The 13,777-nt window shown below is 41.5% G+C and overlaps 1 protein-coding gene across 2 annotated transcripts in view; it reads left to right on the top strand.

Annotated features, from left to right (window-relative positions):
- The window catches only part of AKT1 (AKT serine/threonine kinase 1), a 128,522-nt gene extending 115,233 nt beyond the window's left edge, over positions 1–13,289 (top strand). For both annotated transcript variants that reach the window (XM_088473696.1, XM_088473694.1), the window contains 4 exons: positions 3,731–3,945; positions 6,056–6,143; positions 7,554–7,656; positions 12,811–13,289. In XM_088473696.1, the coding sequence (XP_088329822.1) occupies positions 3,731–3,945; positions 6,056–6,143; positions 7,554–7,656; positions 12,811–12,890 (486 nt within the window). In that variant the 3' untranslated portion in view covers positions 12,891–13,289. The remainder of the gene's footprint in view (positions 1–3,730; positions 3,946–6,055; positions 6,144–7,553; positions 7,657–12,810) is intronic.
- Positions 13,290–13,777: the final 488 nt, after the last annotated feature.

Here is a 13,777-nt window from a genome sequence, read left to right as displayed (position 1 = left end):
TTTTTTTTTTTTTTTTTTTAATAATTACAATAATTCTACACGGGGCAGCTTTTATTTTTACGTTTAGTGATTCTTTAAATGCTGGCCAAGGACTGGAGGTGAAGCGTATAATAAACCCTAAACATGTGCTGCTAGTTACAAGGAAAGCCAGAACACACCTTGAGCAATACTGCATGCAGCGGCCGTATATATATATAATGTGCTTATTTCATGTCAGGCTGTGCAGTGTTCACACAACAGCCTCTCTCCAGTTGGCTCTATGCCCTGGTGTTAGCCGGCTGCTAGGCTGAAGCAAGAATCGGATTGACTGTTGCTGCAGATCAGAGGTGGCCTTTTAAAAGAAAAGGCTGCTTTGTATCAGTAAGAAGAAACCAGAAGTATAAACCAACATGGTGAAATAATGTCTCCCGGAGAGGATGAACTCCTGAGCTTTCTGGTAAAGGCTGAGGCTGGCTCCTGGCAGACCGGCAGCTGTGCTAGCCTTGTACATATATGGGGGCAGCTGCAGAGCCAGCTGTCGTTTGCTGTGAATCATACGGCAATAGCTGCTGTAAATAGACCTTAGTGGAGTAATCTAATACCTGCCAGCTTTTGCATCTTTACTGCGGGACTTCAGATCACGTCTTCCCCCACCCGACCAGCCACCAACAGTTCCATTTAAGCCCGTTTGCCTTCCAAACAAAAACAGAAAAATAAAAAAAGGATTCAAATCCTGAAATAAGACTTATTTCTCCCTTTCCATCAATCACTTTACTAATTTAGCCAGCTTTATTTATTTCCTTTTTTTTTTTTTTTTTGCTCTTGTTTAACTGTATCAAGGGATCCATTGAAGAGATATATTGGTGAGTGGGAACCGCAATCTCAAACAGAACTCGTAATCATTAGCAGTGTTTAGTACAGTAATGTGAATTTAGAAGCCATTAACAATCTTGTAATAGAATTAATGGGCCATAATGCCTTTTAAGCGCTTATCAGTAGAGACTGGCAGTACACTACGAACATGTGGGCAGATCTAAAGAGCCATATGTATTATATAAAGTCTGCACAGAAAATACAGGTAAGATGATGACGGGCATTGAGTTTGAGTATAAAAAGTTTTCGGGGTGTTTTTTAATACAATAGCTGAAGATAAAGCTGTTTTATAGAACAGTGATTTAAGTAGAGGTGCACACAGGTCACAGAGATGGGTTTAAACTTAAAGAAAATCAAACCGATTCCCAGCTGTCAAAGAGGGACTGGGACCAAATCTCAGGGCCCTGTCTGTTTTTTTTTTTATCTCCAACTGTTTTGTCCCCAAGTGACAGATGCTGCAACATCACTTATTATATGATTGTATCTCTAGTTTTAGTGAATCTCTGGTGGCTGCTGGTTTGTTGTATGTAAGCACGGGTGGCCTGTGGTGAGTCTATCATATTGGATCGCTGATGGACAGTGGTGGTTTGGACACACTGGATACCTGGCAGACAGTGATGGTTGTGTCTGTGGTGTTGTTGTCATTTTGGACTCCTGGCGACACGATATATGTTTTATTGAATCTCCGGCGGCTACTGTTGGTTGTGTTGTATTGGAACTGGTTGTTGTATTGAAGGGCCTGATTCAGCATGGATCGCTATTGCAATCACAGCAGCAATTACGCGAGGAGGTCTGTGGTGAAAATATGCTAATGAATGCAATCGCAAAGCCGTCGTGGCCAGCATAGAGACGGCCACTACTGCTATCTCACATCCGTAATACTGTGCAGTCCTGCATATACATCGGGAACATCGAGTAACATCGGCCCCTCACGCACAATTACAGCAGGACTGACCTGCCGCAGAAACTGCAAGTCTTGTTGCACGCAATGAGTACTCTAACGGCGTATGTACTCAGTGGCTAATTTATGCACGCCCATTCAACGACGTTCAAACGGACAGGCACGTCTGCATTTCTCTGACCACTCCCCTGTCACCACCTCCAATTGCTCACAGCCTGTCACTGTGATGGCTTTCATTCTGCTTGAGTGATCTCAACGCTAACTCACGCACGTGCGTTGCATGCGCAGTAAGCACCATCAACCAATCTGCGTACGCTTTTGCAATAGCGATCCATACTGAATCAGGCCCCAAGTACAATTGTGGTTCTATCATATTGCGTCTCTGGCAAACAGTGGTGGTACTGACACATGGGCTACCTGGCAGAGAGTGGTGGTTGTGTTGTATTGTAGGGATGCAGTCGGGATGCCGATGGTCTAAATGCCGACCGTCGCAGGTGTCTAATGACCGGCGTTGAAATCCAGATGCCGGTCATTACACCTACGCCGGGAGCCCGACACCCGGCTTAACGATCGAGGTTATGTTTGGGCTACGGGAAGGGAGGGTTAGGGTTAGGCACCCCCGGGGGGACTTAGGTTTAGGCGGCGGAGAAGGGGGGGTTAGGTTTAGGCACTTAGAGGGGGGATTAGGGATAGGCACTTGGGGGGAGGTTAGGGTAAGGTACCCCTAAGGGAGGGTTAGGGGGTAAAATTAGGTTAGAACATACTGTACTTACCTTGGACGATCAGGATTTTCAACCATGCCGGGCTCACGCTGTCGGGATTTGAACCGTATGTATTCCATATTGTATCCCTGGTAGACACTGTTGGTTGTATCGTATTGTATATTTAGTAGACCGTGACGGGCAACTGGCTGACGCCATAATTTGTTAATTTTGTTATGTGTTTTAATCTTAAAAATATACTATATATTAGCTGGCTGCAGAAAGTAACAAAGACGGCCAAACACTGCAATATCGCAGCCAATATCTCGCAAATGGCGCCAAAATTAGCCTGATGATTGGAAATTTTAAATGGTTTATTTTTACCCGACATATAGAACGTGCAGTGGGGTAAAAGACCACCGCTGGCTTCCTAACTTACACTTATCAAGGACACAATGATTGAATGTGATACTCATTCCTAAATGCGTAAATAGAAATGTGCCGTCTTACTTGATTCTTTTTTTACCCCCCAGTTTCCCATTTCCCCTCATAAATCAAAGCTTTTTCTAGATGATTTTTATACGGTCTATACTTTTACCTTCTGGTAATGTTTCATTTTGTTTGTTTTGAAATACATAGAAAATATTGAAAAAAAATAAACACTTTAAAAGAAAAAATAAATAAATACATTGACAAATGGCTGGTACTGTGTGGCTGTAAACAACATGGAACTTGATTAAGATTAATATTCTACCATAATACTGCATGTAATGCAAATGGTCAGTGTATACTGTATATATGAAATTGTTAGATTAATGGAGTTATACATTACATCCTACTGTGGTCACCTAGCGGGAGACGTGCCCCTACACTGTACTATATTGAGCACAGTGACATGTTAGATGCTTTCTGTGTCAGTTGTGAGCAGTATCCTTTCATCATTGCCTGGGAAGAGGTGGGGTGGGGGGGGGGGGGTAGGATTGCTCATATCATAGTACTCCCCAGGGTCCTTATGGTTATCCGTACTTTCAACCCAGCGGTTTGACTAGACCTAATAGCAGCAATCAGTCTTCTATAAGCCCGTGCATGAATGGTATATCAGAGAGATCTAGCATATTTGCTGGTGACATGCTGTACATTTGATTTGGGTCCTGGTTTTCACTACAATAAATGTTGGCACAGACTATTTCCATGCTTCTGATGCACCCGGGTAAGCAGTGAATGGGAAGAGATTCCAGTGTCTGGTGGTTTCAATGTTTTGTGCCCCTCTTCATAGGTACTAGAAGATAATGACTATGGCCGGGCAGTGGACTGGTGGGGTCTGGGTGTAGTCATGTATGAAATGATGTGCGGTCGGCTTCCCTTCTACAACCAGGACCACGAGAAACTCTTTGAACTTATTCTAATGGAGGAAATTAGATTCCCTCGCACTTTATTACCTGAAGCAAAATCTCTGCTCTCAGGTTTGTTAAAGAAAGACCCAAAACAAAGGTAAGAAACTGAAGGCCGGCCCTTTGATGATTTATCTTTTTTTTGTTTTTGTTTCCTTCTTTTTTTTTTCTGGCTTATTCTTGCTGATTAAACCTAAAACCGACACACTTCATGTTATTCTGGTTGTTTAGTGCAGAATCCCCCCTAAAAGTCTAATCTAATAACTTTATTAACTACTGGGCATACAACATGTTAAAGGTAAGCTGCATCCAAATGATATTATATAAATTTATATTTTAGCTGAGTAAAAAGAAAAATGTTTTATAACTGAAATGTATAATTAAATGAATGCCCTTCTAATACAGCCTCCATCCTTTCTATCTACACTATGCAAGCACCAGTCAGGCCTGGCATTGAGCAGCGTACAGATGGTGCCCGTTCCTGGCAGCAGGCACTTCCTGCACAAGTGCTTGGCACTTCCAGTCTCGATTTAGTAAGGAAGGGCGGGAGTGTCAGATCTTTATGGTGCAGTGGTTCACCAGCCAGCTAGACTTAAATAGAGTGTTCAGAAGAGGAAAAATAAGGAGAGTGGTGCTGCCATTTAAACTCCGTGTCTGACTTTTATTTTTAGGTAAAACCCATTCTGTTCTTAGTGTCCATACCCATTTGTGATTATACTTGGCATGTACATGCATGTGGATTGTGGCATTGGAATGTGAATGCCGATTGTTCCATTTTAGTACACTGATTATTTGGGGTTATTTTTTTTTGTTTGCTTCTAATCTCTGCCAATAGAGGCTACAGTCCCATGCTGACCTGCCTTAGTTGGGTTCGCTATTGCAGAGGGTTACACGCTGCAGGTTTTCTTGTCAATGAAGGCAATAAATCCAGGCTGGCTATTGGCTGGAGCTGGTTGAGGAATTTAGGGGGTCGGGTCCTCACAGCCAGAATTTTTTTTTATGAACGGAGCTTCTCCAATTCATCTCAATGAATGTCCCCTTGAATTTCAATGGGGATTCTGCATTTAGTGCACACTCTAGAAACTCCATTGAAATAAATGGGAAAATCTCCCTGCTGCTCGTGCTGTGCATGCAAGCGTGTTCAGCGCATATCAATTGCGGGTATATCTCATATCACCTCTGGAGGTGTGAACAGAAATACAGTAAGTGTTAACTGCTGGGCGTGGTTGATCACGGGTCTCGAATTAAATATATTCAGCCATTTTACTCATGTGAACAGACTGAAGAACACAACCCGCTGGTCATTAGATCTGCCCCGTAATGTTTATTTTTTACATGGTGTTTGCACTTGCAGTTTGAAATAAAATGTCAATGGGTGACCAGAATAAATGAGTGGAGCTATTTAAAAACATTTGGGGCAAAACGGGCAAGGTTTGCAACTGTAACATGATACACAGCCCTGCAGTTATACTGAGTCACTGATTGGAATACATAAAGGCAGCAAAACATCTGCAAATGTGCTGTAATTATAGACTCAAAAGATGAGATTGCTGGTCCCCTATTTTATTAAACTTTTAGCCCCTTTACAGTGGGTTTGGTATATTTTATTGAGATTCATATTGTCGACATTGATGATGACCACATTCACCATGTTGACAAAATTTTCCTGGTGGTCCAGTGGTGACTTTCCTGGTCCGGCGGATCCAGCGGTGACTTCTGCATCCGGTGGTCAACTGATGGTAGCGGTCAGCTATTTCTGCAGTGTTTCCGGCGGAGAGTATCGCTAACCCCTAATCCTAACCCTTCCCATAGTGCCCAACCCTAATATCACCTCCCCATCCCGCAGCCTAACCCTTCACATGTCAACAGATGTGGACATCATAGCTGTTGACTTTATGAATTTCGACAATATAAATGTTGCCATGATGACTGCATCCCCTTTGCAGTTGCTCCCCCCCTGCATGAATTTATAGTGTGCGTTTCATTAACCTTTGAAGGGACAATAGAGTGTGGGTCAAGTGGACTCCAAGTCATGCCCATAACACTCCCCTACAGCCGAGGTTCTCTTTGCTTAAGTTAAAATACAAAACGTGACAGGTCCGATATCTTTGAAAAAACTGCAGATGTTTTAAATGATCTTTCCATTTGCTACGCAGCTCGGTTGGGAGTTGTCTTTGTGACTGACGCAGTTGATCTCTTCTCACATACAGGTTAGGCGGTGGTCCAGATGATGCAAAAGAAATCATGCAACACAAATTCTTTTCTGGGATCGTATGGCAAGATGTGTATGAGAAAAAGGTAATGACTGCGCTCAGCCGCTTTACGTGCACGCAGATAGGTGGGAATGGTCATCACTCATCCTCCTTGTCATTTTTACATGTACAGCCTATAGTAGGCCTAATGGTGGAATTTGTTATACTTCAGTCACAGATTCTGTTTTAGAAGGAGGAGGATACTGTATACATCAACCATGCTGCAATAAAACCTCCCCCCAATGCTCCCTCGCTCCAGAGTAAAGAAAAGCACAGCTGTTGCTGATTTGTGGCAGCTGTGCTGGCACACAATTGCTTGGCAAGAGGTGGGGTCTCCTGGCACAATCTGTGGAGACCACTCAGCTTGCGCACGCTGGATTCCAGATACCAAGATGGTGCATAAGGTCTCAAGTTTTATGGTGCAATAGAACCCTCAGTTCTGCCAATGAACTGGGAGAGGGGAGGAGGTGTGTGACGAGCTGTCACTACTATAAATAACTGCTTTCTAAGCAGCAGTGCTGTTCCCTTCAAATCTGTCGTTCAACAACAAACGTGTGCCTTATTAAAACCCTAAGGACCTTCCATGGTTATTTTATTTACTTAGGCATTTCCAGTCACTTTTAGCTGGATACACACAATGCGATATATTGTCCGAAATGTCATCTCGACGTGGATCGGAACAAAATATTGTACAAGCTCGTATCGTTCCTATGCTCGATCCGTCACTCATTGAATCGTCCAATTGGATGTGCTGCACGTCCAATGGGACAATTTAATGAACGACCCGGTGTAGTTACATGCAGCATGTAAAGATACATCGTGCCATCGTTCGCCATATCTTGTAGTGTGTACGGCATGCGCGATATATATCATTACATTGCTCACCGCATCGCACAATTTTAAGGTGTGTACCCGGCTTTCTCTTACTGCTTATGGACATTTTGCCCAGTCGGACGCATATATATAGTAGTTAGGATATATTGGGGTCTATTTACTAAGCAGTTTTAGGAGACAAAGTGAAAAGGTGCCAGCCAATCAGCTCCCAGCTGTCATCTCACAGGCTGTGTTTGCAAAATAACAGCTGGGAGCTGATTGGCCGGCACCTTATCACTTTTCACTCTGTTTCCTAACACTGCTTAGTAAATAGACCCCATTGTGTGCTCAACTTGCATTTAAAATGAACATTTACAAATGTATAAAACACCTGGTATGGAGCCATTTTGCTGAAGATTTGGGATTATACCAAGTGGCTGCCACTCTCTGTAAATTTCCAGTATTCTAAGAGAGGGATGTATCAAATCTTCTAAAGAGAAGTGGAGAAGTTGCCAACCAATCAGATTCTAGCTATCATTTATCTAGCACCTAGCTGATTGGTTAGCAGGATTGATACATCTCCCTGTTCACTGACACTTTTATTGCAGTTAAACTTTTTTTTACATTTTTTGTTGTGTTACAGCTTGTGCCACCTTTTAAGCCGCAAGTTACTTCAGAGACTGACACAAGATATTTTGATGAGGAATTCACAGCGCAGATGATCACTATAACACCCCCCGACCAAGGTATAAATCTGTTTAAGCATATTAAAAAAAAATAATAATGTTTTTAGATAGGTTTGTAAAATGCCAATCATTGATCCTAAGTATGAACAGTCCAAAGCTGCTGTATTTTCGGCATTTGGATTGTACTATTAACATCATTTTGTAAGATGTATAATGAAAGATTTTTTTTTTCCCTTTTAAAGTAGGTACTTTCTATCTCACCAAGTACCGGCATAATGGCATATTTTTGGGTATGGCCAGGCCCTACATTTTAAATTCACTGCCTGGATTACATTTTGGTTGTATTTTATGGTCCAAAAAATAAAAAAAAGAACTTGATTCCTACGGGTCCCTTCCCTTACTAGATAAGGTTGGATGCCGCTTCACCTGCACGTCAGAACACCACACGCCTTGCATGCAGTCTGGTGCTCCATGTCTACAGCTGCATCCTAGTAATAGCCGTGTCATCACATAGTACGGCTATACAGGTAGCAGCAACAGCCAATGATACCACTCCACTTAGTAAATTAATAGTCCAGACTGAGTACATAGGACAGCGATAAGGCATTCTCTAGAGCTGGCCCGCCCCTCACTCTTTCGTAACTCTGTCAGCTTTGTGTTATTATCGTGTTCGGACTGTAATATGCAGGCCAGTTTTTATGGCACAAAATGATCAAAAATAGGGTAATTTTATTTATTTTTGAAGTAAATTGTAAAAAAGTGACTTGAACAATGCTATACCAATAATATACAGAATGGTCTTCTTATATCAGTGTCACTTGTTACATCATACAATGCATGCGTAGATGACTCCAGCACCAACGACTGTTATGCGGATGAGAACTTAGAAACGTTCCTTGTGATATTTCAGCTTGTAACCCCCTTCCATGGATAAGAGAATTGCCTTTGCAGTTCCATTTCGTTGCTATTTAGTATGCGTCTGGAATTTAGCTGTGTTTAGTAACCTTTTATGACCTGCTGGTGGAGATGAAGCTATGAGGACATTTAATGAAAGACCAAACCACTTCAAATATAGCAACAGTGACACCAGCAGGTTTTAAGCGTGCAATTCTCAATATGGAAAGCTCTATTGTGCAGAGCTTCACACAGGAAAACTATATTTTCATGGTCATTTTCCTGCAACATTCTCTCTTCGCTGACTATAGAAAAACACGTCATGTAGAAGTCAGTTTTGTTGGCGTATACTTGCCTCCATTTATGGGCTCACATTAAAGCAATAGTATCCTCATGAAAAAGTTTAATTTGCTGTGTAAAATAGCTTTGCAATTACTTTTTAGTATACAAAATATGCAGGTTTTGCTTTCAATCTCTTTTTTTTCTAAAGCGGCACTTTGGGTTAATTTACCCCAAATGAACTGCGTCTCCCCGTTCTGTCGGGCACACAGGGACTGTTGGAGGAGACTGAAACTAAAATTCAGCAGTGATTTGTCTAATTAATTCCTAACAGATAAGTGATCAGTATCCAGCATACACGCCACAAAAAAAAATACCTCCAAGACTTGCTGACTGCAGTGATAAAAATATTAAATGCATACAGATTCTAAATACAATGTAACATATATTTTAAAAATAAAAAGTAGCGATGGAATGAATCCACAATTTAGCATCCTACTATATACTAAAAAATATAATACAAAAAAATTGGTATACAAAGCTATATCCAAATTTGTATATTAAAATGAAGCACTGTGGACAAAAGTTTTAAAATCTGTGATTTTAGTTCCCAGAAACGCAGGATATTGGAGCTGGTTGTCCTAATTGTCCGAACTAAAATCTTGCTAATAACAACCCTTTCAAATAGCAAAGCAAAGCCTGGATTTTGGGCACCCCTAGAAAAAAAGCATCTTATTAAAAAGAATCCAGAACATGCTAGGACTCTCTCCTCACCTCCCAATATATACATCATAAGACCTTCTAATACATAATACTCATAACCTCAATATAAAGTGTGCGGCCTGCATGCACATTGTATTGAGACTACCAATGCGCAGCCCCAGAACAAAGTCACTATACGTTTGCCTGGGTGGTCTTGGTGGAAAATGGTGTCTCGCAGACAGCCGTGATCTATAGAAAACAGCGTCATGCTGATAAAAACATTGGGCGACCACATGTCCTCTATGGATGGGGGACTATTGTCAGCCTGGTAGAAAACCCTCCCCGTCAGTGCTGCAATGTGGAGCAAAACTGAGCACTGACCTTGCCTTTTAATGAAATTACTTTACCCGCCCATGTCAGGAAAATGCCTCCTGTGTTACTGATCCACAGAGCCCTTGACTGTTGGCTTTACACTCATCGCTTTTTTGGGAACCTGGTTAAGGATGGCTAATCTGACCATGTACCTTCCGTCACTGCTCGGCTGTCTAATGCTTGTGCTCTTTGCACGACTGGACTCACAAGGGTGTATTGCCCACTGTGATTAGCATTTGATATGCTGCAACTAGGGAGGCCAATCCCTAAAAATATCCAGGGATCGGAAGCCTCCAATCCGACGTTGCCCGGCTCCCCCTTCCCCCGGCTGTGCGCACTGCGCCAGCTGGAGCGCCGCCCACCCCTCTACATGGCCATGCTTTAGTTTCCCTGCCATTGTCGCCGCCCAGTAAGTCACTTTGGGGGCTGGACGGGAACAATTTTTTTTAAAACTAGGCCAATACCGGGATTGATTTTTTTTCAATCGGGAATCCCGGGATTGAGAAAACGGCCCAGGATTGGCCTCCCTAGCTGCAACCTAATTATAATCCTGCTCTGTGGAGTTCCCTTCATTTTCATATATTTTTCTGCTGGCACCACGGTTTGAAATTTTCCAGCAATTGACCTGCACTCTGCAAGGCACAGCAGATGTGTAACAGCACTTAGAACGAATGCTCGGCGACCACAATATGGTACCACTGCTGCCCTTTATAGCTGACATCACCTAGGACATTGCTGCTCATGATCCATTAGTGAGCTCAGCTGTCTTGGTCACTGGAACAGCTGCCAAACATGCCACTAAAATAATTTCCAAGTCACTGAGGTTTCCTCTTGCAGCCGTAATAGCCACAATTACAGACAGTCAGGGTGATCCAGTATTCTCTTATACATGACTCAGACCACGGCGGGCTCTAATCTGCTTAATTAATGCATGAGCCATACCTGTGCGGACGCATTTGTTCCCGATATGCTCGGGTGTCTCTTTGGGAGAGTTTCTGTATAGTATTTATTTATTTAATTTTTTTTTAAAATTTCGAAGTTAAAAACACAATAACCATCCCTACCCTAAATTTCATACACTTTTTTTTTTTTATCCTTCCTTTCAAACAATGCAGATCAAGTCAACAGCTGCCTCACTTTTCCATTGCATGGGCACCAGTCCATAATGCACAGGACATGTGGAAAAGTCAGAGCTTAGTTACGGTGCTGAAGGGCACTTATACTTTCATCTGTGTTCCCTTAAAGCACAACATGCGAGCAGAGCTGGCTATCAGCATTGGTTGTGCAGCAGTGGAATTTTGCACAGCAGATGGTCCCGACTTTTATGTATCAATCTATGTAGGTGGCAAGAGCCTTATTGACTATCTTGCCACCCCACTCATGTCCCCTGCTTCTTACATCCTTCAGGCATTCAGGATATTCAGCCCCCGATCAAAAGTCATTAAGACCAAATGCCAGATAAAACACTTCAAGAAGCAGCATAATGTTTCACAGGATAAACCCACTTGTTAGATGTTGCCTACAGATACCACCCACTGTAAAGAAGAGAATACAGCCTTTCGGGACACATGTTTAGCTGCCTCCCCCAGTAGTGTAACTAGAGAACTATTAGTTCTTTTAAAAGATAGCAAAAAAAAAATCCCTATGCGGAGTTTGAAGATTTTTTTTAAAGAACAAACCTAAAATTATTCCCACATTTGATGACATATGGATTTTACACTGGTTCCTAAAGATTTTGGTGTTCTACTGTACCCATCTAATAGGCCGTTGCATACACATTCCCTCTTCTCTCTGCTAATCAAACATCTTTCACAGGGTATAAGTGCTTTGTAGTAATAAGCTCATCCCAAGTCTCATATTATTTATAATGGAACCTCACTTAAAGTTTGTTTTTGATTCTTTCATTTTTAAAACTAGATACATATTCAGAAAGCATTAACTCTTCCACTACTAAAATGCTGATAAATTTAAATGCTGTCCTCCTACCAAATGAAAACTCCAAACTTGATTGTGAAGGCATAGACTAGCATAATTTTTCAATCTCTCCCACTCTACATCCTTGATGTTGACAACCGCTTGACATCCAAAATGGAATTATTCCGTCAGAACATAGTCTCCCGCCAGGCCAACTAGCCTCCACATTCTCCATTCCCAACCAGCCTCCTCACCTTTACTCTCCCCCCATAATTTCTTGACATTAATTCATGGCCCTAATCTGGTCCTTACACCTCTCCCTTGAACCTGTGCCCTCCCACCTCCTCTACTCCCTGTCTCCCGTTGCTTGATCTTGTTTCTTTAACCTTTCTCTCTCATCAGACACTACCCCTCTCTACTTTCAAGAATGCCCTTGTCTCTCCATTCTTGAAAAAAATCACCCTTGACCTGACGCCCATCTCTCTCCTCCCCATTGCCTTCAGGTTCCTTGAGTGGATTGTCTACACAACCAACTTATCACCTTTCTTTCCTCTTACTCCCTTGCTTGACCCACTTCAGCCTGGCTTTCGTCCTCTTCACTGTACTGAAATTGCCCTCACTCAGTCAGCAATGACCTTCCCAAATCCAAGGGTCATTGCTCTCTGCTCATTCCCCTTGACCTCTTAGCAGCTTATGACACCTCACCTCCTGCATATCCTTCAGACCTTGGCCTGCATGACACTGTTTTCTTCTTGAGGTCCTCCTACATATCTGACTGCTCTTTCTTTGTCTCTTCTCATTACTTCACTTTTCTCCCCCCCCCCTCTTTCACTACCAGGTGGTGTCCCCAAGGTTCTATTTTTGGTCCTCATTTTGAATATAAAATATTAGAGCTAAATCATAATATCGATGCTTTTTATGGCAAAAAGTCAAAGTGGAGTCAAGTTTAAATAAATTAGATGTATTTGTGATACTTTACACACTGCAGTGAATAACAAAACAAGATATTTACAGTCATATTTTAGTTTTATTTCTTTTTTTATTTCTTTGCAGATGAAAATCTGGAATTTGTTGACAATGAAAGAAGGCCGCACTTTCCACAGTTTTCTTACTCTGCGAGTGGAAATGCTTAGATGTCTCAATTTTTTTTTTCCATTGCAACACAGACTTCATATTTTGGGCACTGAGTACATCAGACTTTGTACAGGACTTTCTATAGCCTATGAATTACAAACTGTTTGTATGACCGCAAAGGAGTTGACGAATGTCTGAGGGGAAGAAAAAAGTCTGTATGTAAAACCAGTTCTCTCATTTCACATTGCAAAGAAAACAAACAATCCATCCATTAAATTGTTTTTATGTATGTATTTTTTTTTATATATATATACATACATTCATATACATTATGTTGGACAATGACACAGCCGATGTTTTGAAAATGCGCTCACGAGCGGTCAATGGAACAAAGGAAGGAAAAGCATTCCATGAATAAGGAATCAAAAATAAAACAAAATAAAGTTACTCTTCTCGCTTCCCTGGTCCCCCTGTACCATCAGCAAGTTTTTTTATTTATTTCATAGGTTTGAAATATTAGTGTGGGTAATTGGAAAAGAATAGTGTGGGCAATTGGATGTAGTTAGGAAGTGATAGAAGGTTTAGCTAATAGTGCAATAATACAAAAGTGAACGTGTTTTGATGCTTAATTTTTATATATTTTTTGTTTATTTTTTTAAGTGATGTGTCATTGAATATGAGAGACCAACAACCGGACCAGCATTATTGCCTCAGTGAGGTCAATCATCAAACAAGAATTCTTATCTTGCTGTAGAAAGACAATACATATCAGATTAATTGGTTTTAGTAAAGTTCAATATGTGAAAATGTAATCTCTATAGTTTTTACTATTGTAGCATGCTTGATCATTTGTGTTTGCTTGCAAACTGCTTACAGATCTAGCAAGCATATTTGTGAATGCTACACACTTTAGCCAGTAAGACAATAAAAGCTAAAGTTTAATGTA

This window comes from Taudactylus pleione, unplaced genomic scaffold (genome assembly GCF_031769625.1).
Source record: "Taudactylus pleione unplaced genomic scaffold, aTauple2 ptg000139l, whole genome shotgun sequence".
Classification (NCBI taxonomy): Eukaryota; Metazoa; Chordata; class Amphibia; order Anura; family Myobatrachidae; genus Taudactylus; species Taudactylus pleione.
The sequence above is the reverse complement of the archived record's forward strand: the minus strand, read 5'-3'. Positions and strand labels throughout refer to the sequence as shown.